This window comes from Cetorhinus maximus, chromosome 2 (assembly GCF_964194155.1).
Source record: "Cetorhinus maximus chromosome 2, sCetMax3.hap1.1, whole genome shotgun sequence".
Taxonomy (NCBI): Eukaryota; Metazoa; Chordata; class Chondrichthyes; order Lamniformes; family Cetorhinidae; genus Cetorhinus; species Cetorhinus maximus.
In genome coordinates, this window is record NC_135880.1 from 163464400 (window position 1) to 163491999 (window position 27600).

A 27600-nucleotide genomic window follows, 5' to 3' on the forward strand; every position below is an offset into this window, starting at 1 on the left:
TCTAGCAGCTGAAAACTGGGCATCCATGATGCGCTGTGCACCATCAGCAGCAGGAGAATCGTATACAAACATAATCTGTAACCTTATGGCCTGGCATATCCTCAACTCTACCATTACCATCAAGCTGCGGGATCATCCCAGAGCAGCACCAGGCATACTTAAAAATGAGGTGTCAACCTGGTGAAGCTACAACACAGGGCTACTTGCATGCCATACAGCAAAAACGGCACGCGATAAATAGAGCTAAATGATCACACAACTAATGGATCAGATCTAAGCTCCACAGACCTGCCACATCCAGTCGTGAATGGTGGTGGACAATTAAACAACTAACAGGAAGAGGGGGGCGCCACAAACATCACCATGCTCAATGATGGAGGAGCCCAGCACATCAGTGCAAAAGACAAAGCTGAAGACTTTGCAATGATCTTCAGCCAGACGTGCTAAGTGGATCATCAATCTTGGCCTCCTCCTCAGGTCCTCAGCATCACAGATGCCAGTCTTCAGCCAATTTGATTCAGTCCACGTGATATCAAGAAATGGCTGAAGGCATGGGATACTGCAAAGGCTATGGGCCCCAAAACATTCCAGCAATAGTAGTGAAGGCTTGTGCTACAGGACCAGCTATGCCCTTAGCCAAGCTGTTCCAGTTCCACAATGTGGAAGCCTGGCTAGTTATGTCCTGTCAATAAAAATCAGGTCAAATCTAACCTGGCTAATCAGTCTACTCTTGATCATCAGCAAAGTCACGGAAAATGTCGTTGACTGTGCTATCATGTGGTACTTACTCAGCAACAGCCTGCTCACTGACGCTCAGGTTGGGTTCTACCAAGGTCACTCAGCTTCTGATATCATTGCAGCCTTGGCCCAAACATGGACAAAAGAACTGAACTCCAGAGGTGAGGTGAGAGTGACTGCACTTGACATCAAGGCAGCATATGACTGAATGTGGCATCAAGGAGTCCTAGCAAAACTGGAGTCAATGGGAATCAGCGGGAAAACTCTCCATTGGTTGGTGTCATATCTAGCACAAAGGAAGATGGTTGTGGTTTTTGAAGGTCCCAGGACATCACTGGTGAGGAGGATGTTAAAAGACTTCAAGGCGATTTAGACAAGTTCAGTAAGTGGACAAATACATGGCAGATGCAGTATAATGTGAATAAGTGTGAAGTTATCCACTTTGGTAGGAAAACCAGAATAGCAAAGTATTATTTAAATGGTGATAGATTGGGAAACGTTGATGTACAAAGGGGCCTGGGTGTCCTTGTACACCAATCACCGAAAGCAAGCATGCAGGTGCAGAAAGCAGCTAAGAAGGCAAATGGTGTGCTGGCCTTCAAAGCAAGAGTGATTGAGTACATGAGAAAGAATGTCTTACTGCAGCTATACAGGGCCTTGGTGAGACCATGCCTGGAGTATTGTGTGCAGTTTTGATCTCCTAAGAAAGGATATACTTGCCATAGAGGAAGTGCAGCAAAGGTTCACCAGACTGATTCCTAGGATGGCAGGATTGTCGGATAAGGAGAGATGGGGCTGACTAAGCCTGTATTCACATGAGTTTAGAAGAGTGAGAGGGGTTCTCATTGAAACATATGAAATTCTGACAGCACTGGACAGGCTGGATGTAGGGATGATGTTTCCTCTGCTGGAAGGTCTAGAACAAGGGGTCTCAATCTCAGAATATGGGGTAGGCTATTTAGGACTAAGATGAGGGGAAACTTCTTCACTCAGAGGGTGGTGAACCTGTGGAATTATCTACCACTGAGGACTGTGGAGGCCAAGTCACTGAATATATTTAAGAAGGGAATAAATAGATTTTTAGACTCTAAAGGCACCATGGGGTATGGGGAGAGAGTGGGAGTATGACGTTGAGATAGAGGATCAGCCATGATCATGTTGAATGGCAGAGCAGGTTCGAAGGGCCAAATGACCTACTCTAGCTTCTATTTTTTCTATGTTTCTATCGCAGGAGTTCCTCAGGTACTGTCCGATGCCCTACCATCTTCAGCTGCTTCATCAATAACCTTCCCTCCATCGTAAAGTCAAAAGTGGGGATGTTCACGGATGATTGCACAATGTTCAGTGCCATTGGCGACTCCTCAGATACTGAAGCAGTCTGTACCCATATGCAGCAAGACCTGGACAATATCCAGACTTGGGGTGACAAGTGATAAATAACATTCAAGCCACACAAGTGCCATGCAATGACCATATCCAGTAAGAGAGAATCTAACCATCTCCCCTTTACATTCAATGGTATTACCCTCGCTGAGTCTCCCACTATCAACATCCTGGGGGTTATCATTGACCAGAACCTGAACTGGACCAGCCATATAAATACTGTGGCTACAAAAGCAGGCCAGAGGCTGAGAATTCTACAAACAGTAGCTCACCTCCTGACTCTCCAAAGCCTTCCTGTCATCTACAAGGCACAAGTCAGGAGTATGATGGAATACTCTCCACTTGCTTGGATGAGTGCAATTCCAACAACACACAAGAAGCTCAACACCATCCAGGACAAAGCAGCCCACTTGACTGACATCCCATCCACCACCTTAAACATCCACTCCCTCAACCACCAATGCACAGTGGCAGCAGTGTATACCAGCTACAAGATGCACTGCAGTAGCTCACCAAGGCTTCTTCAACAGCACCTTCCAAACCCACGATGTCTGCCACCTAGAAGGACAAGGGCAGCAGGTGCTTAGGAACACCACCACCTGCAAGTTCCCCTCAAAGTCACACACCATCCCGACTTGGAACTATATCACCATTCCTTCACTGTCACTGGGTCAAAATCATGGAATTTCCTCCCTAACAGCACTGTGGGTTTACCTACACCACATGGACTGCAGTTGTTCAAGGCAGCAGCTCACCACCACCTTCTGCAAGGCAATTAGGGATGGATAATAAAGGCAGGCCTAACCAGTGATGCCCACATCCTGTGAAAGAATAAAAGTAAGATAAAAAGTACAGATTCTGAAAGAAAACAAGAAACCAATGACCAGATGTCTGGTTGAAAGACATTAAGAAAACATAATTTAACACTGAGTTGACATGCTCATATTCAAGCGCGGAAGTGGTCTGATGTGCCTAGTTTAGTAGATACAAGTGTCTTTTTATGACTGTTTCGAAAAGGGACCCTGAAGATAAAAAGAGAAAATAACTTATTCAATATTGGAATTCTATAAAACCTTAAAATAGGAAGACTTCTTGTTTCCTCAAGATATTCAATTAACTCTGATCATGCTAATTTACATTATCTGACAAGGATAAAACAAAAAACAATGAAATTTTGTTGATGTCCGAATATCTTTTTGATTGTTTGAAATCTACATCAGTTTTTATTTTTTTTAAAAAGATATACTACAAACATGTAATATACAATCAACGCAGTGCCACTAGATGTATAAAAAGAAAGGTTCTCTGGGAGATTTATACCATAACTTGTCAAAATGCAGGTCACAGATTTCAAGCAGGCTCCAGAAGGCATATAAATTTAGGCGAATGGCAAGACTATTCCTCAGGATACAAATCATCTATGTTCTGAAGGGTGACTAAGATGGTTATTAAAGTATTGATCTACAAAGAGACCAAATCCACAGAATGGCTTGGGTACAAAAGAAATAAGCTCTTAAGCTAGTTATTTCAAGTGAGCACATACACCTGTTTCCAAGAAATTGAGGCAGTGCTGCAGCACAAAGCCCGAGAGATTTCTCGGTATACAGCCTAGAGGATCATCTATCTGGATAGTTGGCTCTGAAGGAGTAGCGGTGTTAAATAAATTTCTAATTCCTGTTTGGAATGGGCAGATCTTTGGATATGCCCAAAAGATGAGAAACTCTGCCCTTCAGCATACTGCCCAGTAAGGATAATACAGGAATACAATAGAGGGGAAAAAAAACATTTAATCCATTTGGCTTGCTCCATCACTCAAGGTCTGTTTCGGGATCCAAAAAAATCAATTTCTCATACCTTTCTACCTCAAACTTATCTCCCTTTGCACACACTGAAACATTCTCCTATCACAGAGACAGAGTAGAGGACAGAGACAAAACTAAACTGAAAACATAGTCTCTGGGCTAAAAAAAAAAATCTCTTCTGAACACTTCTACTGAACCTATGTTTGTAACATTTTCCTACATTTTCTTCAAAGAGAAATTAAGTATATATGGTAGAGATATATTGGGATTGATGGAGGTGAGGAAAATAGGCAGAGGTGAAGAAAATAGATAGAGGAAGGTTAGTGTTAGTTGCTTATAAACTTGTAAAACACCCTGTACTCACAGAGAAATAGATTAACTTCATGTGTACACTAATGGAATATTGGCCATTCCTATTTATAAGAATGTTGGAAGGTGCATGGGTGGCTACATATGTTCAGTGAATGAGGCCATATGCCTTGCAAGGGTCATCAATGCAAAGCTGTTGCAATGCCTTTGCTGTTTCACTTATGTGCTGAAATGTATATAATTGTATAGGTGAAACAAGGTTCCAGTTACCTCTTTAAAGAAGATTCTGCAAATATTTAGAAAGAGTGAGGATAACCTGAAATAAGATGAGATTTACTTACCACTGTTACTCTATGTTCACCTACAGCCTGTAAATAATGTAACTTCATGATTTGTATCTGGCTTTATATCACTAAAGCGTTCATGAATCTACCTTTTGGAGGACTGGAGGCTTCTCCAGAATATTATAGTATCCATTCCAAATTATGAAGCAACTCAGTATTACATCCCCAAAACACACTTACTGTTTTATGTTCAGATATTGGGTGGAAAAGCAAATATGGCTGGTCAAAAAGTATACACAAATTTTAACAGCTGAACACAATAACCAGACTCTTGTGATAAAAACGCATCCTGGAATGAAATCATGCATCTCCTACATCAATTACATTCTTAGACTGCCTCTTTCATCCTGCTCTTACCAAATTGTTGGAGGTCAATCACCTCAGCCCTAAGACATCTCTGCAGGAGTTCCTCAGCTCACTGTCCTAGGCCCAACCACCTTTAGCTGCTTCACCAATTACTTTTCCTCCATCATAAGGTCAGGAGTGGGGTTGGTGGCTAATGAGTGCATAGTGTTCAGTTCCATTCACAGCTCCTCAGATAATGAAGCAGTCGACACATACATGCAGCAAGACTTGGACAACATTCAAGGTTCTGCTGATAAGAGGCGAGTAACATGCACGTCACACAATGACCACCTCCAACAGACAGTCCAGCCATTTCGACTTTACATTCAACACAATACCATCGCTGGCCTATCCAAAATCAGCATCTTGAGAGTCAGCATTGACCAGAAACTTAACAGGACCAAGCACATTACAAGAGTGGCAAGGGGCACTCTGCTCCTAAATCCCCAAAGCCTTTCCACCACTTACAAAGCATAAGTCAAGAATGTGATGGAATACTCTTCACCTCTTCGGATCAGTGCAGTTCCAACAACATACATCAGGCTCAACACTTTCCAGGACAAAGCAGCTCACTTCATTGGCACTCTTCCACCATGGCCTCTACCACTTAAAAGGGCAAGAACAGCAGGCATATGGAAACACAATTGCCTGCAAGATCCCCAGACATCATCCTAACTTGGAAATATATCACTATGCCTTGCTTGCACTTAGTCAGTTCTGAAATGATGCTTCAAAATTTTTATTTGGCAAATGAGTTTGGATTTAGAATGCATTTTTCATGCACATGCTACTCCTCTCTCACAACCCCATATAGTTATGAATTAATTTCTCATGGTTGGTCTTGAACAGGGTCCCAACAAGAAATTTTTCTTTTAACAAGTAAAAACAGAGATTGCTAATGTTTAGAGTGTCAGCAAAAATCAGTAATGGTAATAAGAGGTGAAAAATGTTCTCTGCTGGGTTTGCTCTCTGTAGGCACAAAATATCCCTCAACACCGACTTCATCGATTCCTGCAGCTACCCATGTGGTTCAAGGAAAAAGAAGAGTTCATGAGCTAATATAAGGGAAGTAGATGGTTGGGGAGGCTGACTGCCACCATAAATTATGTGATTTGACCAAGAACCAATTCTATAAAATGCTGAAACTTTTTAGAGAATGATTCCATGAGCACAAAAGCCAGTGGTTCCCAAACTAGATCGCAACCCCATCTAGGATCGCAGAAACAGCAAATGGGGTCGTGACAAAGAAAAGCACGGTAGTCTCATACAGTGCGTACAGTAGAGGGCTTTAAATATTGCTGCGGAAAATTGGATTGCTCTTCCACCACAGTGACAGGAAACAGTACAAGTCAATACTCTGAGATGACGACTGCAAACTGGGAACTTCTGTTCTGAGCCGCAGTCTCTGGAACTTTCTATCGCGACTTTTTTCTGGCCCTGGCCCCGCCCCCTCACCCCAAACCTCCAAACACAGCTTCACCTCCCCCTGCGCCGTGATCACTGGCCTCTATCACAGCCATGCCTAACCCTGCCCGGTGTGCTCATCCATCCCCCAATCACAGTTTTTCACTTTCCCACACTCCACTGCTGCTCAAGTTTTTTCTATTGGTTTTGATGCCAAGCTTGTGACCCGCCTTCACGAAGTCTGCAGCAGGGTCTCGCGCTCCTCTGCTTTGCAGCTCAACAGCCTTTTAAATGAAACAAGAACAAAAATAGCTGGAAAAACTCAGCAGGTCTGACAGCATCTGTGGAGAGGAATACAGTTAATGTTTAGAGTCTGTATGACTCTTCATCAGAACTGATGAAGAGTCATACGGACTCAAAACGTTAACTGTATTCCTCTCCGCAGATGCTGTCAGACCTGCTGAGTTTTTCCAGCTATTTTTGTTTTTGTTTCAGATTTCCAGCATCCACAGTATTTTGCTTTTAGCCTTTTAAATGAGACAGATCGGAGAATAAAAGGTGGAGCAAGGAAATGGAAAAGCAGACGGGGTCTCACCTGACAAATAAGAATAAGGAAATATTGGTGACAGTGAGCTTCCTCTCAGACAAAATCCAGGGAGCACTTACACTGACCTGTAAAAGGGGATTTTGATAAACTGCATTGCAACATGCATACCCATGTGTTTTATTAGGCCTGGTGAGTATATAAAACAACATTTTTAGAAAGTACTGTAAAGACACAGATTTTCATATTTATATGATGTTTAATATGTTGATTTATAACACATGATCTTTAATAACTTTGTTACTGAGCTGCTTTAGTGTTGCTTATTTTTGTTGGTGTGTGGGGTTGTGTTATTTTTCAGTTACCAAACTATGCTCGCATTGGAAAATAATTTGGGAAGCGCTGCCATAGTAACTCGTTCTTGTGGTCCATCTTCATTTGTAAACCTTGAAACTTGACTGTTGCCAGGCTATTATTTATTAATTCTTTCACAGGATGTGCACCGCTGGCTGGGCCAGCATTTATTGCCCATCCCTAATTGCCCTTGAGGTGGTGGTGGTGAGTTGCCTTCTTTAGCTGCGGCAGCCCATGTTGTGTAGGTACATCCACAGTGCTGTTAGGAAGGTAGTTCCAGGATTTTAACCCAGTGACAATGAAGGAACGGCGATATAGTTCCAAGTTAGTATGGTATTGGCTTGGATGGGAACTTGCAGGCGGTGGTGCTCCCAGGCATCTGATTCCCTTTTCCTTCGAGATGGTAGAGGTTGCTGGTTTGGAAGGTGCTGCCATAGCAGCCTTGGTGAGCTGCTGCAGTGCATTTTGTAGGTGGTACACATTGCTGCCACTGTGTCAGAGATCGAGGGAATGAATGTTTAAAGGTGGTGGATGGGCTTCCAGTCAAGCGGGCTGCTTTGTCCTGGGTGGAGGTGGGCTACTTGAGTGTTGCAGGAACAGCACTCATCCAAGCAAGTGGAGAGAATTCCGTCACACTCCTGGCTTGTGGCTTGTAGATAGTGGATAGGCTTTGGGGAGTCAGGAGGCGAGTTACTTGCCGCAGACCTGCTCTTGTAGCCACAGTACTCATATGGCTGGTCCAGTTCAGTTTCAATTGTGCGGGGCAACTAATTGTACCCTTGGCATCTCTACATACAAACTTTCTAGCAGGGGTCACTTGGAAGTAATTAGCTGCATGAGCCCTAGCTGGCTTTTTCTTCCGTGCAGAGGGTGGATCAACCCAAACATATCATCCCAGCTGCCAACAGCTAATTCAGCACATACTGAGCATCTTCAGTATTATCTGCATTTCTCACACTTATTATTTTCCATAAATGGTATTCAGAAGCAGAGTTAATAAGAGCAACCAAGAGTGGAATACTCTATTCCTTTTTTTCAAATCTGGAACACCTCAAACTCACATGGCAACCACTTGTGAGCTGTAGAGGCCTTCTTCAGAAGTGGATAGATGGCATAGTTTGTAGCTCTATACTGTGAGCTCTATTCACACAGAGGAAATAATAATTTAAAAAGCGGGTATACTTGAGATTTAGAACATTGGCACAATAGCTATTAGAACTCTAGCAAACTTACATTTAGAAATAATGCCATTTAAAAGGTGCTGCCAGAACCCTTATACAGGATCCTTTATCAGGTCCTTGTGTAACTAAACTTTAATAATTTTGGATGTGCACATGATGGAAGCAAACTATGATTAGCAATTGAAAGCATAAATTCATAGAAGCTTTTCTTGTTGTTAATGCTGTTGTTAATGTTATCCTGATGGCAACATTAAATGAAAAGATAACTGGGGTTATGGCTAGCAGAACTGAAATTCATTACAGCTGCGAGAAGAAAATTCCATGCTCAGTCGGGTTTTGGAGCTTTAGCGACAGCTGGCATCACCGCGGCACATCCATGAAGCTGAAAACTATGAGGGTAGCACATTTCTAGAGGCGTTCACCTCACGGTTTAAGGATGTGAAAGCAGAGAGCAAATTGGCGATGGCTGGGCAGTCAAGGAGGGCCACGCAGGTAGCACGGGAGTCTCCAAAGTGCATCTCGCTCTCCAACCAAGATCCAACTCTGAAAGCTGGTGAGGACAATGGTTCATTTGGGGAGCGCAACCAAAGCCAGGCCCTGGGCAGCACAGGCTCAGCTGTATAGGGGAACAGGAGGAAGACTGGAAAGCAATAGTGATGAGCGATTCTATTGTTAGGGAAACTGACAGATATTTCTATAGCTGCCAGTATGATTCCAGGATGGTACGTTACCTCCTTGGTGTCAGGGTCAAGGACATTAATGAGCTGTTGCAGAGCATTATGAGGGGGCAGGATTAACTGCCAGAAGCCGTGGTCCATTTCAGTACTAACAACATAGGTAGAAAGAGGGAAGAGGTCCTGCAGCTAGGTTTTAGGGAACTAGGAGCTCAAAGGTAGTAATTTCTGGATTATTTTCTTATCAGTATGTTTCTGGCCGAATGAGGAAGGAGGTAGAGTTGGATCTGGCTCTGGGAATGAGATAGGTCAAGTGATTTACATAGCAGTAATGGAAAACAGTGAGCATAATATCATAAGGATAAGAATGGTTTTCGAAAAGGGCAGGAGGCAATTCAGAGTAAAAATATTCAACTGGGGAAGGGCCAACTTCAGTTGGGCAAGAATGGATCTGGCCCAGGTAAAGTTGAATCAAAGATTGAAGGCAAAAACTATGAACAAACAATAGGCTGCTTTTAAAGATGAAATAGTTCAGATAGAGTGAAGGCTCATTCCTGTGATAGCAAGGTAGGACAACCATATCCGGAGCTCCCTGAGTGACAACAGCATTAACAACAAGAAAAGAGATAGAAGGTAAGATGAAGCATAAAAAGGCAGTGTATGACAGATGTTAGGATGTTAATGCAAGTGAAGATGGGGCAGAGAGGGGAGGTACGGGGGCAAGGAGAGGAGAGGGTGGGGGACGAGGGCGGGGAGAGGAGAGGGGAGCGACGGGGGAGAGAAGTGGAGAGGGGAGCAATGGGGGTGAGGCGAGGAGAGGGACAGAGGTGAGGAGAGGGACAGGGGCGAGGAGAGGAGAGGGGAGCGACAGGCTAGGAGAGGAGAGGGATAGGGGAAGGAGAGGGGAGGGACGGGGTGAGACGAGGAGAGGAGAAGGACGGGGGCGAGGACAGGGAAGGGGAGGGACTGGGGCGAGGAGAGGGGAGTGGGGAGGAACAGAGGGGAGGAGAGGGAAGGACAGGAGCGAGGAGAGGGAAGGACAAGGGGCAAGGAGAGGAGAGGGGAGGGACAGGGGAGAGGAGAGGAGGGGGGAGGGACGGGGCGAGGAGTGACAGGGGCGGGGAGAGAGGAGAGGAGAGGGACGGGGCGAGGAGTGACAGGGGCGGGGAGAGAGGAGAGGAGAGGGATGGGGGCGAGGAGAGGGGAGGGAACGGGGCGAGGAGAGGGGAGGGAACGGGGCGAGGAGAGGGGAGGGAACGGGGCGAGGAGAGGGGAGGGAACGGGGCGAGGAGAGGGGAGGGAATGGGGAGAGGAGAGGGGAGGGGAGGGGACGGAGCGAGGGGAGGGGAGGGGACCGGGCGAGGGGAGGGGAGGGGACCGGGCGAGGGGAGGGGAGGGGACCGGGCGGGGGGAGGGGAGGGGACGGGGCGGGGGGAGGGGAGGGGACGGGGCGGGGGGAGGGGACGGGGCGATGGGAGGGGAGGGGACGGGGCAGGGGGAGGGGAGGGGAGGGGAGGGAACGGGGCGAGGGGAGGAGAGGGGACGCGGCGAGGAGAGGGGAGGAGACGGGGAGAGGGGAGGGGACGGGGCGAGGAGAGGGGAGGGGACGGGGCGAGGAGAGGGGAGGGGACGGGGCGAGGAGAGGGGAGGGGACGGGGCGAGGAGAGGGGAGGGGACGGGGCGAAGAGAGGGGAGGGGACGGGGCGAAGAGAGGAGCGGGGACGGGTTGAGGGGAGGGGAGGGGAGGGGAGGGACGGCGGCGAGGAGAGGGGAGGGATGGGGCGAGGAGAGGGGAGGGACGGGGCGAGGAGAGGGGAGGGGACAGGGCGAGGAGAGGGGAGGGGACGGGGCGAGGAGAGGGGAGGGGAGGGGACGGGGCGAGGAGAGGGGAGGGGAGGGGACGGGGCGAGGAGAGGGGAGGGGAGGGGACGGGGCGAGGAGAGTGGAGGGGAGGGGACGGGGCGAGGAGAGTGGAGGGGACGGGGCGAGGAGAGGGGAGGGGACGGGGCGAGGAGAGGGGAGGGGACGGGGCGAGGAGACGGGGCGAGGAGAGGGGAGGGGACGGGGTGAGGAGAGGGGAGGGGACGGGGCGAGGAGAGGGGAGGGGACGGGGCGAGGAGAGGGGAGGGGACGGGGCGAGGAGAGGGGAGGGGACGGGGCGAGGAGAGGAGAGGGACGGGGCGAGGAGAGGGGAGGGGACGGGGCGAGGAGAGGGGAGGGGACGGGGCGAGGAGAGGGGAGGGGACGGGGTGAGGAGAGTGGAGGGACGGGGGTGAGGAGTGGAGAGGGACGGGGGCGAGGAGAGGGGAGGGACAGGGGCGAGGAGAGGGGAGGGGGTGAGGAGAGGAGAGGGACGGGCGCAAGGAGAAGGGAGGGACAGGGGTGAGGTGAGGGGAGGGACGGGGGCGAGGAGAGGGGAGGGACAGGGGTGAGGAGAGGGGAGGGACGGGGCGAGGAGAGGAGAGGGACGGGGGCGAGGAGATGAGAGGGACGAAAGGAGAGGAGAGGGACGGGGGTGAGGAGAGGAGAGGGATGAGAGGAGAGGAGAGGGACGGGGGCGAGGTGAGCGGAGCGACAGGGGCGAGGAGAGGGGAGGGACGGGGGTGAGGAGAGGGGAGGGACGGGGGCGAGGAGAGGGGAGGGACGGGGGCGAGGAGAGGGGAGGGATGGGGGCGAGGAGAGGGGAGGGACGGGGCGAGGAGAGGGGAGGGACGGGGGCGAGGAGAGGGGAGGGACGGGGGCGAGGAGAGGGGAGGGACGGGGGCGAGGAGAGGGGAGGGACGGGGGCGAGGAGAGGAGAGGGTCGGGGGTGAGGAGAAGAGGGTGATGGGAGAATTTAAGGGGAGGATTTAGTGGGGGGGGGGGGGATGGTGGTATTGTCACTGGACTAGTATTCCAGAGATCCAGGGCAACGCTCTCGGGACCCGGGTTCAAATCCCACCATGGCAGATGGTGAAATCTGGATCAATAAAAATCTGGAATTAAAAGTCTAATGATGACCATGAAAGCATTGACGATTTGTCATAAAAACCCATCTGGTTCACTAATGTCCTTTAGGGAAGGAAATTTGCCATCCTTACCTGGCCTGGCCTACATGTGACTCCAGACCCACAGCAATGTGGTTGACTCTTAAATGCCCTCTAAACAAGGGCAATTATGGATGGGCAAAAAATGTTTGCCTAGCCAATGACGCCCATGAACGAATAAAAAAAAATGAGGAGACGGGAGATCTTGTCAAAAATCCACAAGAACTTTGATTTAAATATATGATGACTCCAACAACTTTTTAAAAATATACTACATCATGGAGCCAGAAGACTTGACATCTGTTAACAAAATATGGGTGGGTAGCAGTTTTTTTTTAAAAACATATTACGTCTGATCAATTTCTATAATTTAATTTAGTTAAATTAATAATTCTACACAGTTCAATCTGCATTTTTTAAAAAGCCAAAAGAAAAGGCATTTAATGTAAACAATTGTTACTGCTTCTGAAGAGTTTCTGTCATTTGTTTCCTCCCCAAAAGAGGACTGAATTTACGATCTGTTGCAGGAATATAACATGAACCCTTTGCCTCCTGGCCTGCAATCTTTGCCTCATTTATGCATTGCCCCCCATCACTAGAATAATAAATTTAAAGAAGCAACTTTACAATTAGCCTAGATTAACTGATCATCTGTTTCATGGAACAGAATTGAACCTTTTTGGGGAATCATTAAATAAATGCTAAACGTTCAGTTTGCTGAGGCTAAGTATTAGGGGAAGGTGATCCACTCCAGTTTAAGTTTGATAAAGGAATGCACTTGAATGTACCTCACAGGGGAGGTCAAAAATACAATAATCCCTTTGTGCTGTATAGTTACATACAAAATGCATGCACCAAAATAGTGCGCAGGTGCAATATTTGTATTCTACTATGCATTAATTTTGAAAATTGATGCATGATTACACGCCTGTGCTTAGAAAAAAAACTCAATTTAAGTAGAAAGCTTCAGCCTGCAACAGGCAGCATTTTGCTGTTTAAGTTGCATTTTTTCACCTTTTAAAAAGAAAATAAGTTCAAGTCTGTGCATATACAAGGTGGCATGGGTGATCCTGAAACCAACTTTCAAAACTGGAAAAATTAAATACGTTGGAAACAACAACAAAAAAATCAGCTGAATGCAAAAAAGGGCAATAAACCTCAAGAAAGAACATGCCTGGAAACAGTCTTGTTAGGATTATACGCAAACACCTAAGTTCAATTTGAAGATAGGATTGAGAAAAGAAAAACAACCCTGTGTACTTACAAGCTTCAATCTTTGCAAAGGTATCCGGGTGACGTCCACTGGACTGCGGTCTACCACATTCGCAAATCTCGCTTCTGGAACTGCGACAGCACACATCACATGAGCCCACCTGAACAACACAAACGGCAATCTGAATAATGTGGTGAATCACAAAGGAATAGCGATGACAATGTCCAGTTTCTCTTCTGGTCTGCCCATCTCAATTTTCCAAATATGGTACCGCAGTAATTTTTATAAGAATGTTGGCCTGTCAAATGTACATGGCGCTGAATCTATTTTGATTTCATAGACAAATTGGTTGCAGAATTGTGAAGTCTTTTTTCCTCATATTTTTCAGTTTGTCTAATTTCCAAGTCTATCCATGTACAGAAAAGGCTGAAGGTCAGCAACAAATTATTGGCTTTGTTATATCGAGGATATTTCACTGTTGAAGGTGAATTATGGCAGTTCTATCACTTATGATAGCAAGACTCATAATTCATGAGTGCCACAGGTTAGAGAGATTTATGATGGCCTTTTCACAAACGAAAGAATGCCTGGAACTTATCATTACCAGTGAGTTCATCAGTTTATTCTATAGAAACGGTGCTACTAGTCAAATCATGTCTTTAAACAAGTTCCAGAATCCCAATGCTGGGGATTGATGCTGATGAATATTTCCCAACACCAACCACACCCACTCCCCTCCCGGCTTTCCACATTGGCTTGCAGCATGATTCCTTTAATCAACTCATGTTATCATGGCTTTTTTTTCATTCATTCAGGGATGTGGGCATCACTGGCTGGGCCAGCATTTATTGCCCACTGAGTTTTTCCAGGTATTATTGTTTTTGTTTATTGCCCATCCCTTGTTGCCCTTGAGGCGGTGGTGATGAACTGCCTTCTTGAACCATTGCAGTCCACATGGTGTAGGTACACCCACAGTGCTGTTGAGAAGAGTGATCCAGGATTCTGACCAAGTGGCAGTGAAGAAACGGTGATATATTTCCAAATCAGGATGGTTGGTGCCTTGGAGGGGAACTTCTAGGTAGTGGTGTTCCCATCTTTCTGTTGCCCTTCTCCTCCTAGATGGTAGTGGTCATAGGTTTGGAAGGTGACGTCTAAGGAGCCTTGGTGAATTACTGCAGTGCATTTTGTAGGTAGTACACACTGCTGCTATTATGCGTTGGTGGTGGAGGGAGTGAATGTTTGTGTATGTGGTACCAATTAAGCAGGCTGCTTAGTCCTGGATGGTGTCAAGCTTCTTGAGTGTTGTTGGAACTGCACTTATCCAGGCAAGTAGGGAGTATTCCATCACACTTCTGACTTGTGCCTTGTAGATGGTGGACAGGCTTTGGGGAGTAAGGAGATGAGTTACTCATCGCAGGATTCCTAGCTTCTGACCTGTTCTTGTAGTCACAGTGTTTATAAGGCTAGTCCAGTTCAGTTTCTGGTCAATGGTAACTCCCGTGATGTTGGTAGTGGGGGTTTCAGTGATGGTAATGCCATTGTATGTCTAGGGCGATGTTTGGATTCTCTCTTGTTGGAGATGGTCATGGCCTGGTACTTGTGTGGCACGAATATTACTTGTCACTTGTAAGCCCAAGCCTAGATATTGTCCAGGTCGTGCTGCATTTGGACATGGACTGCTTCAGTATCTGAGTCGTCGCGAATGGTGCTGAACATTGTGCAATCATCAGCGAACATCCCCACTTCTGATATTATATGGGAGGTCATTGATGAAGCAGCTGAAGATGGTTGGGCCTAGAACACTACCCGGAGGAACTCCTGCAGTGATGTCCTGGAGCTGAGATGACTGATCTCCAACAACAACAACCATCTTCCTTTGTGCTAGGTATGGCTCCAACCAGCGGAGAGTTTTCCCTGATTCCCACTGACTCCAGTTCTACTAGGGCTCCTTGATGCCACACTCGGTCAAATAATGCCTTGATGTCAAGGGCAGTCACTCTCATCTCACCTCGGGAGTTCAGCTCTTTTGTCCATGTTTGAACCAAGGCGGTAAAGAGGTCAGCAGCCGAGTGGCCCTGGGGGAACCCAAACTGGGCGTCAGTGAGCAGGTTGTTACCAAGCAAGTGCCGCTAAATAGCACTGTTGATGGCCCCCTCCATTACTTTACTGATGATCGAGAGTAGACTGATAGGGTGATAATTGGCTGGGTTGGATATGTGCAGGACATACTTGGGCAATTTTCCACATAGCTGGGTAGATGCCAGTATTGTAGCTGTACTGAACAGCTTGGCTAGGGGTGTGGCAAGTTCTGGAGCACAAGTCTTCAGTACTATTGCCAGAACATTGTCAGGGCCCATAGCCTTTGCACTATTCAGTGCCTTCAGCCGTTTCTTGATATTACATGGAGTAAATTGAATTGGCTGAAGACTGACATCTGTGAAGTTAGGGACCTCTGGAGAGGGAGGAACAAATATGCAAGGATTGAGAATGTCCACGGCTCACTGAAGAGAACTCCAGAGAACAGTTTAATCATACAAATAAGTCGTTTTGCTGAATCATCATTAAGTAAAAAGATGATCAGGACTTCCACATTCATTTCATACAATTCAAAGATTGGTGCCTAGTCAAAAGAATTACCATCCTTGTTTTATCCTTCTCCTTTTCTATTCCCCTGAGACATTAAAAAATTGTCCACCTGTATAGTTTACTGTCATTCTTGGATACCTGGGTCTGGGCCCCAATACTCGTCCAGATATGCTGGCTCAAGTTAATTTCCCATTTCTCTTCTCTCTGATGATAAAACATTAGGTAGTTCAATATCAATAGCAGGGTGTGCACACATGCCAACCTAGGAAATTAAAGTTGGCCAATCGTTTAAAAAGCTGACCGAAGCACTAAAAAGGTGACAAATCCAGAATTTACAAGCCCTTGACAGATGGGAAAAAAAGTCAAGGGTTTGAAATTTAAGATGTAGCTTTATGCAGCATTCCTTCAATTACACTAAAGGAAACTAAAGATTTAAGTGCCTGAAAGCCTGAAGGGAAAATAAAAAATATTGAGGAAGAAAAATAAATGCTGTATTTCTGAGGCGTCCAAAAGATTGCTCCATGGAAAATTTTGAATTTTCACATTAGGAATTATGTATTTTGATTAATTTTACAATTCACAAAGAGTACCACAGATCAGAGGCACTTAACCCTCCCTTGGGACCAGTACAGAGCAATATTTCACCCCCCACCCCACATCTGTACCAACATTTCAGACGTGGTTTCCCTCAATCCTCCCAGCTAAATAGCACCTCTCTTCCTTTCCTACTCCACACACTACTCTAAAAAATATTTTATATAAATTTATCATTACTTCTTCACTCTTGTACTCTATTCCCATATTTATAACACCCAAAATTCTATTGATTTCTCCAATTTATCAGCATTTCCCAATTTAAGGGAATTATGTAATTAAATTTCTTTTCAACCAATTAGTGACAAACCCAATGAGAGGAGATGCAATTCTAGACCTAGGGCAGGATTTTGCCCTTGGTGGGCGTGCGGGCTCCACTGGCTCGGCGGTGGGCGAACAGCCGACCCCCGCCACCGAAACGGAGCCTGCCGCATTTTGAGAGGGCGGGCCAATTAAGGCCTGCACAGTGGCCTGTCCGACGGGAAGCACTATGCGCTTCCTGTGTGGAGGGAGGGAATCCCCATCTGTCAAAGTGCGCTCTCTTGCGCATGTGCACAAAAGAGCGCACTGCTCCCTGAGGCAAAGTCCTGTCTCAGGGAGATTAGTGATAGGTAAGTAAAGTCTAAAAAACAGAAAAATATTTAAATTATTAACATGTCCCCCTCATGTGAGAATGTCACACAAGATGGGACATGTTGATAATAAACACTTAAAATTTATTACATTTTTAAAAAACAGACATGAAACTTCATCCCGCTAGTGGATGAAGTTTCATGAATAATCTGGAGCCCACTGGGGCTCCTGGCCTGCCCGCCAGCCTTAAGGTTGGACGGGCAGGTATTTAATTATCTTAACTAGCCTGTCAATGGCCTCAATTGGCCATTGACAGGTCGGCGGGCGAACAGCTGATGTCGTTGTCCACATGCCTTCCTAAAAATTTAAATGGCCCGGGATGACGTCGGGGGTTCCTCCCGACGTCATCCCGTGTCATTTTCCCCTCGGCGAGCGGGTCCCGCCCCCAAATCGCCGAGGGGAAAATCCTGGCCCTAGTCTTGGGGAATGAAGGAGGGCAGGTGGGTGAAGTGACAGTTGGCAACCATATCGGGGACAGTGATCACAATTCAGTTAGATTTAACACTACCATGGAAAAGGACAGAGATAAGGCAGGAGTAAAAGTCTTGAGCTGGGGAAGGCAAATTTTGCAGAAATGAGAAGGGACTTGGCTGAGGTGGACAGCACTGCTGGAGGATAAAACAGTGGAAAACCAGTGGGAAGCACTAAAAAGAGAGATCCTAATTGTACGAAGTAGACATGTCCCCTACAAAAATAAGAGTGGCACTGCCAAATCTAGGCCTCCCTTGTTGTCTAGAGGAATACAGGGGAAGATCAAACAGAAAAAGAAAGCGTACGATAGGCACAAAGAACTAAGCACTGCAGATAGTCTAGATGAATATAGGAAATGCCAGGGACGAAGTAAAAAAGGAAATAAGGAAATCAAAGAGAGGGCATGAAAAAAGATTAGCAAGTAAAGTTAAAGATGACCCAAAGATGTTTTACCAATACAGTAATGCTAAAAGGTTAGTTAAGGAAAAAGTGGGACCTATCAGAGATGAGGATGGAAACTTGTGTGTAGATGAAGAGGCTGTGGGAAGGTTTTGAATGAATATTTTGTCTCAGTGTTTACAAAGGAAAGGGAGGATGTAGATATAGTAATCCAGGAGGAACACTGCGAGATGTTGGATGGGATAGTCATAAAGAGAGAGGAAGTACTCGAAGGGTTGAAATCCATGAAAGTTGATAAGTCACCAGGGCCAGATGGATTGTTTCCGAGGCTGCTGAAGGAAGTCAGGGAGCAGATAGCAGATGCTCTGAGGATGATTTTCCAATCTTCACTAGATACAGGGGAGGTATCGGAGGACTGGAGAAATGCAAATGTAGTTCCATTGTTTAAAAAGGGATCAAAGGAAATGCCAAACAATTATAGGCCAGTTAGTCTTACATCGTTGGTGAGCAAATTAGTAGAATCAATACTGAGAGATAGAATTAACTGTCATGTGGAAAGGCATGGACTAGTCAGGGATGGTCAGCATGGATTTGTCAAAGGAAGGTCTTGCCTCACAAATCTGATTGAATTCTTTGAAGAAGTGACAAGAAGGGTTGATGAAGGTAGTGCAGTGGATGTTGTGTACATGGATTTTAGCAAGGCATTTGACAAGGTCCCACATGGCAGATTAGTCAGGAAAGTAAAAGTCCATGGGATTCAGGGTAATGTGGCAAACTGGATAAAAGGTTGGCTTTGTAACAGGAAACAAAGGGTAATAGTCGATGGAAGCCCTTGTGAATGGAAAGTTGGCTCAAGTGGTGTTCCGCAGGGCTTGGTGTTGGGACCCTTGCTGTTTGTGTTGGGGGCACGATTGAGAAATTTGCAGATGACACGAAGATTGGCCGAGTAGTGGATAGTGTAGAGGATAGCCAAAACGATATAGATGGGTTGGTGGAGTGGGCGGTAAAGTGGCAGATGGATTTTAACATAGAGAAGTGTGAGGTTATACATTTAGGGAGGTCAAACAGTTACAAGGGATTACACAATAAACGGGAATATACTGAGGGGTAGATTGACAGAGGTATAGGATATAAAAGTAAGGATATAATGTTGGACTTGTATAAAGCACTGGTGAGGCCACAACTGGAGTATTGTGTGCAGTTCTGGTCAACAAATTACAGGAAGGACGTAATAGCTCTGGAGAGAGTGCAGAGGAGGTTTACAAGAATGTTGCCAGGGTTAGAAAAGTGTAGCTACGAGGAGAGATTGGATAGGTTGGGGTTATTTTCCTTAGAACAAAGAAGGCTGAGAGGTGGCTTGATTGAGGTGTACAAAATTATGGGGGCAATAGATAGAGTGGACAGGATAAAATTGTTTCCCTTGGTGGAGGATTCTAGAACCAGGGGACATAGATTCAAGATAAGTGGCAGAAGGTGTAGGGGGGACATGAGGAAGAACTTTTTTACGCAGAGGGTAGTGGGTGTCTGGAATTCGTTGCCCAAGTTGGTGGTAGAGGCAGAAACTCTAAACTCTTTTAAAAAGTACCTGGATCTGCACCTTAAATGCTGTAAGGTGCAGGGCTATGGGCTGGGTACAGGAAGGTGGGATTAGAAAGGGCATCTGGGTGTCCTCGGGCTGGCATGGACAAGATGGGCCGAATGGCCTCCTTCTGTGCTGTAACTTTTCTATGGTTCTATGGATAGCTCTGTTTGTCTGTGGTTTACCATTAAATGTATATGCCCATTGCTTGTTATTTTTCTCCAAATGTGTTACCTCACGCATGTAAACTTGGATGTGCCACTTGTATGCTTATTCTGCTAAACAATCTGTTTTCACAGAAAGGCATTTCTTTGTTGGTCAATTTGTCTGTTCCAAAAAGACAGAAGCACGCAATAAATTGAAGTCAAATTAACTGTCATGCAATAAGGTCAGCTTTACAGAATATACAGCACAAAAATAGTCCATGCTGTTTATGATCTACTCGAGCTTCCTTCAGGTTTCGAACCCTTCTCCCTTATATGCATGTTTAGCTTCCCCTTAAGTGCAGCTATATTATTTGCCTCAACTACTCACTGTGGTAGCAAGTTCTATATTCTCATCTCTCTAGGTAAAGTAGTTTTTTGTTTCTCAGTTCCCGGTTTTTTTTTGGTGACTGTCTCATGTTGATGGCCTCCAACTTTGCTCTTTCCCATAAATGGAAACACCCCCACTGTCCACTCCATCAAAACATTTCATAATTTCAAGATCTTTATTAGGTCACCCCTTACGCCTTCACTTTCCAAGGGAAAAGAGATACAGCTGGTTCATCCTTTCCTGATGGGTAGAAACTCTCAGTTTTAGTATTGTGATGAAATGAGTGTGACTGCATAGGACATCAGGACAGCATTTGACCGGGTGTGGCATCAGCTCTGGCAAACTGTAGTCAATGGTAATCATGGGGGAAACTCTCCACTGGTTGGAGTCATATCTAACACAAAACAAAATGGTTGTTGTTGCTGGAGGTCAAACATCTCAGCCCCAGGACACTGGTACAGAAGTTTCTGGGTCTCTGGAATACTGGTCCAATGACAAAATCACTATGCCATCACCTCCCCCTGGACAACGCTCAGGCTTGGGCTGATAAATGACAAGTACCATTCACGCCAACAAGTGTCAGGCAATGACCATCTTCAACAACTATCTTGAGCTGGGATCCGTTGTCTGCAGAGTCTGAGTGATGTAATGGTGGCCAAGCAGCAAGTAGACTGAGTGTGGGGTTGACAGAAGGGCAGAGCCATCCCATACACCTAGGCATTTGAAACTGCCAAATCTGCAGGATCTGTTCTCCTCTCTCGCACAACAACCTCTTGAGCAAAAAGGGAGTAACTATTGCCGGGCTTCACAGCAGACAAAACATTAGCTCAGCCTCTGATTGGGCCCACGGACCCCAGCTGACATGAACACTGGCCTATTTGACCAGTTTTGAGAGATGATGACGTTGTGGCACAGTTAAACAAGGTGGACATGAAGGGAGGAATCATCCCAAATTTGCACAAAGTGTGGTAGTGGGCAGGAACAGGAACGTTTTACCCACCGGCCACAATGGTGGGTTTTCGCATAACATCCCTTTCCCAGCGCATCCCACCTCATTAATAATGCATACCTAGGAAACACACAGAGTCGCTGGCAGGGACGCATCTGATTCGCCTGCTCCACCATCACCTCAGGCCTTCAGAAATCCAGATGCCATATTTAAAGGGCAGATCTAGCATGCTCTAAGGGATCAGAAACTGCTGCAAAGTCATGACTGTCAAAGGGAGGAAACATGTTGTCCCCAATTTTAGCAACACCTTCCTTGGGCGCCTACTGGATGCTGTGGAGGCCTACCATGAAGTCCTCTACCCCCACTCTGGACAAAGGTCACCAACCCAGCATGGGAGGTGCTGGCAAAAGAGGACAGCCACCCAGTGCCGAAAAAGGATGAATGATCTCTTCCGTTCTGCCAGGGTAAGTCACTCTTTTCATCACACTCAACTCACACACTCACAAACCCATCACACATCCACAGGGATCTCACTCACTGCCAGTTCAAGAGGCATCACCATTCACTCTCCCACACACACCTTCATCTGCCCTGCTGATTGTGTCCTCATCCTGTCCTTGGCACCACTCACTACCCACACATGCCAGGCATCCTTATCATCTGGCCTGACAGGCATCCTACTCTCTCCATCTGTATTCATGCAGGACAAGCTGTCACACAACAAAAGGAAGAGGTCGCAGACTGGTAGAGGAATGCCTGATATGAAGGTCCTCACAGACTTTGAAAATAAAGTCATCCAGCTGGCCAGCAATGATTTGGACAGATCCTGTGCTGACAGTGGGGTCGGTGGTACTCAAGCGAGGATCCAGCAGTGCAACGTCCATCAAACAACCATGCTGTGAGTCAGTTTCCCTGTTCTGCAGTGCCCTGCCATGCACTAATTATCTATCCTTGCTTTCGCAGGCACATCTGAGAAGCAGGCAAGGGGGTCCACGACCCAGGTCCTTGACTCAAGCCCTGAAGACACCTCGAAGAAGAATCTAATGGCACCCTAATTGAAGACTCATCACAGCGCTCACCCACATCCTGCACCCACTCAGACACACACCTTGGAAGGACCTAGTTCTAGAGTAGCCTCAGGGTCACAATCTGGTGAGCACATCGCAAGGACTGACCCACAGCACATGGTGGCAGCGACTTCCCAAGTTTCCAGCACTCGGAGGGCTGCTGGAGGCCAGAAATCTGCTGAGTCCTAGTCAAATGAGCTGCCTCTGGACTTGGTCATATCTCAGTTGCTGGAGTTGCCAAGGCAAGCTCAGGAACATCAGGAAGAGATGTCTGCTGCACTCCACAGATTGCAAGGCACGATGGAGGAGTCCATCCGCCTTCAGTCTGAGGTGATAGTGCCGGCATGCCAGCACACCAAGGTCAACACTGGTAGGATAGCAGCTGCTATGGAGACCTTGGTCCAGGACATTGGAGTTCAGCCCACGCAGCAGCAGGACATCGCCAATGCCATAGTTGGCTTCCAACAGTGTCAACGCAAGAGGGGTGCGGGGCAGCTCGATCTCACTCCAGCTTCCCTTTCTCTTCAAAGAGTCAACCAGGACACACTGAGCACCCACAGGGAGGGGGATCAGCAGGTGCACATCCTGGGGCCATCCACCCAGGTGACTCCATGAGTGTCTGGCCCATCCGAATCCCCTCTTCCTGTGACCTCAGCAGCTCCAGCTCCACAGGCCGAGGAGGGTGCCACTACCAACAGCAGGACTCCAAAAGTCGGCCGGGGCCCTCCAGGTCTCAGCCCGCCAGAAAGCACTCGCCAAGGTCATCACAGACAGGGCGCAGCGGTCAGCAGGCTGCCACCATCTCCACTGTGGATGTCCAGGTAGCACAAAGACATAGTGGCCGGGTTAACAAGGTTAAGAAGATGTGGTTGAACAGCCTGGACATGAGCATTAATCACTTGTACTTAAATGTTCATTATTGTAAATAAACTCCCAAGAATGTCTCCTTGCCTATGGCTCCTTGTTATGATGGGCAGTGTTCATGTCACTCAGATGTGAAACCTTGGTTCCTGCACAAGATAAAGGCAGGTGTCTCAGTCCAGGGCCTCTTCCCTGTGCAGTGTGTAACCTTCAGACCAAAGCGATGGCTTCACACTCACTGCACACATTGGCGATGCCTGCACCTCGATGGTGCTTATTATTGCTGCCAGAATGTTGTGGGCAGGCATCATGGGAATCTGTCAACTTCTCTGAGTGCTCTCAGCACCTCTGAGGCGGGGCTGACCCCCCATCTCTTCAACATCTGTGACCGGTGACGCTGTGCTCTTGAAGGGATCAGGTGCTGAAGGCTGACAAAGGATCAGGTGCATTTAAAGTTTCATGGCTGCGTCTCCATGATATGACCCTGATCACAGAGCCCAAGCAAACTGCCCTCAGCCAGACAGGAATCAGACATTCACAGAGCTATGTGAAGATCTTTGGAGTGTCCTAACTGCATGTCGTCATCATCCTCCTGGAATCTAGCAACTATTAGGGCCTCCGCTGCGTCTCCATGAAATGAGCCTTATCACTGAGGGTATATGCACTGCCATCAGCCACACAGGAGTGAAACATTCACAGATGCAAGTTCAGGATGTCAGGACTATCCTCACTGCACCTCGTCATCATCCTCCCAAATCTTGCGGCTATGAGGGCCTCCCGAGCGTGCCTGTCTTGCCTGGCCAGTGCGATGGCCTCATCACCAACATCCTCACCTTCGAGGACCTCATCACTATCACCCCCTTCGATATCCTCCTCATTGGAGGATATATGCAGCTCTTCCATCTCCTCCTCAGCCAGGTCCTCCCCCCTTTGCAGCGCCAGGTTGTGGAGCGTGCAGCAAGGGACAATGATGCGCAATACCCTCTGGGGACTGTATTGCAGTGCTCCACCGGACCTTTCGAGGCACCAGGACCTCATTTTCAAAATGCCTATCAATTGTTCCACCAAAATCTGAGTCACGGCATGAGCCTCATTGTACCATTGCCCTGCTGCAGTCTGAGGCTGCCGCACGGGCGTCATCAGCCACGTCCTCTGTGGGTAGCTCTTGCTCCCAAAGAACCAACCCTGCAGCCTCTACGGACCTAAGCTTTTGGCCATCTCCCTTAATATTGCCTTATGTGGCTTGGTGTCCAACCTTGCTTTATATTGCTCCTATGAAGCACCTTGGATTACATTAAGTTAAAAGCAGTAAATAAATAAGTTGTAGTTACTTTTCCTTGCTTTCTCTTTTCTTCTCTCTCTCCTCTAATCCAATCTTTCAAATGGCCAAAAGCTTAGTCAAAGAGGTAGACTTTAAGGAAGAAAGGAGAGGTAGAGAGTTGGAAAGATTTAGGGATAGAATTCTAGAACTAATGGCCTAGACAGTGAATCTTCCTTTCACTTTCTGTATATGATTTGATATTGAACCCATCCCTTTAATTAACCCTCCTTCTCAGTCCTTCTGCTGTTTATTTCCCAATCCTAAAATTTCATTGGTTAAGGAGATAACTTATTCATTGCCCTGTTCACTCAGATTCCTGTGCTGCACTTAGCAGCCTGCACTTTCAGAAACATTGCTCGATTTTCTTTCAGCTGAAGGTTGCAGGGACAAGTCAAATCAACAACAGACATCATTAGACATCATGCTACAGCAAACTCTGGCCAAATAATGCATCCCATGATCAAGCGACATCTGGTGATTGATGACTAGGCTAATTGTGCCCAAGGTAAACTCAGGTTTATGGCCTTCTTATCTGAGGTAGAGAAGATATGGGCTGTACCAGAATGCTATGTTTTACATGATGTGGTTTTGTTCCTTATCACAATTTTAACTCCTCCATTAATCCTTTTGTTTAGGTCACAATTATTTACCTTTAGTATGTGCTTGTCTTAGATATTAAATATTAGTTTTAAACATTTCCACATTTTTATTTATGTTATGAATGCAGGGTTTTATGAATGCAGGATTTTATAAGATGGCTATGTTTTAAACTGTCTCTTCAATTCAAGATAAAATGGAATAATGGTGTGGGCCATGCGATCTCTAATTAGTTCTGTCCAAGGATAAGTCTGTGAGACCTGAATGCCATGGGGACCAGGAGCCCAGCCCAAGTTCTATTGAAACCCAAGTGTGAGCTTTCACACTTTGACAAAAAGAAAGGAGCAGCTCGCTTAGTGATTCAGAGAGCCAGGACAGAGAGAAAGCAAGGGAAGGAGACAGGAAGGGAGGGAGACAGAGAGGGAGGGAGACAGAGGCAGGGAGAGAAAGACAGACAGCGGTAGAGGCAGACAGGGAGGGAGAGGGGCAGGGAGAGAGAGGGGCAGGGAGAGAGAGGGGCAGGGAGAGAGAGGGGCAGGGAGAGAGAGGGGCAGGGAGAGAGAGGGGCAGGGAGAGAGAGGGGCAGGGAGAGAGAGGGGCAGGGAGAGAGAGGGGCAGGGAGAGAGAGGGGCAGGGAGAGAGAGGGGCAGGGAGAGAGAGGGGCAGGGAGAGAGGGGGGCAGGGAGAGAGGGGGCAGGGAGAGAGAGGGGCAGGGAGAGAGAGGGGCAGGGAGAGAGAGAGAGAGAGAGACAGGGAGAGAGAGAGAGAGAGAGAGACAGGGAGAGAGAGAGAGAGAGACAGAGAGAGAGAGACAGAGAGAGAGAGAGAGACAGGGAGAGAGAGAGAGAGACAGGGAGAGAGAGAGAGAGACAGGGAGAGAGAGAGAGACAGGGAGAGAGAGAGACAGGGAGAGAGAGAGACAGGGAGAGAGAGAGAGAGACAGGGAGCGAGAGAGAGAGACAGGGAGAGGGAGAGACAGGGAGAGAGAGACAGGGAGAGAGAGAGAGAGACAGGGAGAGAGAGAGACAGGGGGAGAGAGAGACAGGGGGAGAGAGAGACAGGGGGAGAGAGAGACAGGGGGAGAGAGAGACAGGGGGAGAGAGAGACAGGGGGAGAGAGAGACAGGGGGAGAGAGAGACAGGGGGAGAGAGAGACAGGGAGAGAGAGAGAGAGACAGGGAAAGAGAGAGAGACAGGGAGAGAGAGAGAGACAGGGAGAGAGAGAGAGAGAGAGAGAAAGAGACAGGGAGAGAGAGACAGGGAGGGAGACAGAGAGAGATAGACAGAGAGAGAGAGAGACAGAGAGAGAGAGAGACAGAGACAGAGAGATACAGACAGAATGCGTCCCAGAAAGAGAGAGAGAGACAAAGAAACTGCAGCTGCTGTGAAGCAGAGGGCAACAGGCTGTTCTCTGTTAGCCACCAGCAAAATGTAGGTAGGAGTTTGTTCTCTGGTCAAAGAGACGGGACCATTGGAGATTTAAAGACACTAAGATTCACTCTGGCGTGGCCAGGCGAAGGAATTGCCAGAGTGGCCTTGCTGCTGGAAGTCAGTTCAGGGATTCTCGGAAGACTGAGGGTAACAACTTTTGATAGACACCAGACATTACAACTCCGTGAAACAGGGTGAAGTGAGCCTTTGGAAGCCAAGTAACTTTAGACTGGTTCCTGTAAACCCTACAATTCTGCGGAGAGTGAGGTATAAAGTTTAAATGCAGTTTGAGGTTTTCGGTCGTATTAGGAATTAAGGGAGCTATCCTTCTGTAGTTTAGTGTATTAGTTGACTATTAAGTAATGTTTAGTCTATTTGATTTAGTTTCATTTGTTACAGTAAAGGTCTTAAAACATGAAATCTTGTGTGATCCTTTGAGTTGGCAACTGGGACTACAAATCTATTTTTAAAAGCTATAGATCTCCCTGGGGATCATTACATTTGACTGTACTTTTCAACAGTGCATCTCACTTAATTTCTTTTAAGTTCAACCCTCATTTTGATGAAGTTTGCTTTTGAAATTCCTGGCATTAATTGACAGATGTTATTGAATTTGATCATATTATGGAAACATATCCCAAGAGATTCCATTGCACTAAAATTGTAGCCATCATCCTGAGTGGTTGTAAGGACCAATCTGACACTGATTTCCTCCTTGTGGGGCTCACTGATCCTTGAGGATTGGCGCTACTGTTGTGATTGTGCTCATCAGTTACTATCAGGGTTTCCAGTACTGGAATCAAGTAGACATTGCTCCAATATCAAAGAATAAAGCAAAACAAAAATTTCATTGAGGAGACTTTGGCATTCTATCACACAATAAAGCAGTTGAGAGTTACTTTTCTCTTGTAGCAGAGAAGAGAACTGATATGATACAAGGCCTTTACTTAATTCAGGGAAGGACATTAAAAGGCCACTGCCCTACAATCAGAATGGAAAAATTTCAAATTTTTTAAAGGGCGACAACTTTTCTGATCCACCTGTGGTCATGGATGTTAAAAGAAAAAGGATTTTTATTTGTATGAACGTGTGTATTGATTCTGTGCACAGTGAGTTCACAGAATAAGCACAGATTTTAAAAAAAATAATCCTACCTGAAATTGGAAACCGTAAAATGCTGGCAACTGTGGTATACATATTCCTGATTACAACAAAAACAAACCTTCTATGATTGAAAGGCAACGTTTGGCCTTCATCATTTG

At 46.7% G+C, this 27600-nt stretch overlaps 1 protein-coding gene across 4 annotated transcripts in view; it reads right to left on the reverse strand.

Annotated features, from left to right (window-relative positions):
* The window catches only part of LOC144699404 (lysine-specific demethylase 4C-like), a 477121-nt gene that overhangs the window by 138641 nt on the left and 310880 nt on the right, over positions 1–27600 (reverse strand). For all 4 annotated transcript variants that reach the window (XM_078570575.1, XM_078570572.1, XM_078570571.1 and 1 more), the window contains one exon: positions 13369–13477. In XM_078570575.1, the coding sequence (XP_078426701.1) occupies positions 13369–13477 (109 nt within the window). The remainder of the gene's footprint in view (positions 1–13368; positions 13478–27600) is intronic.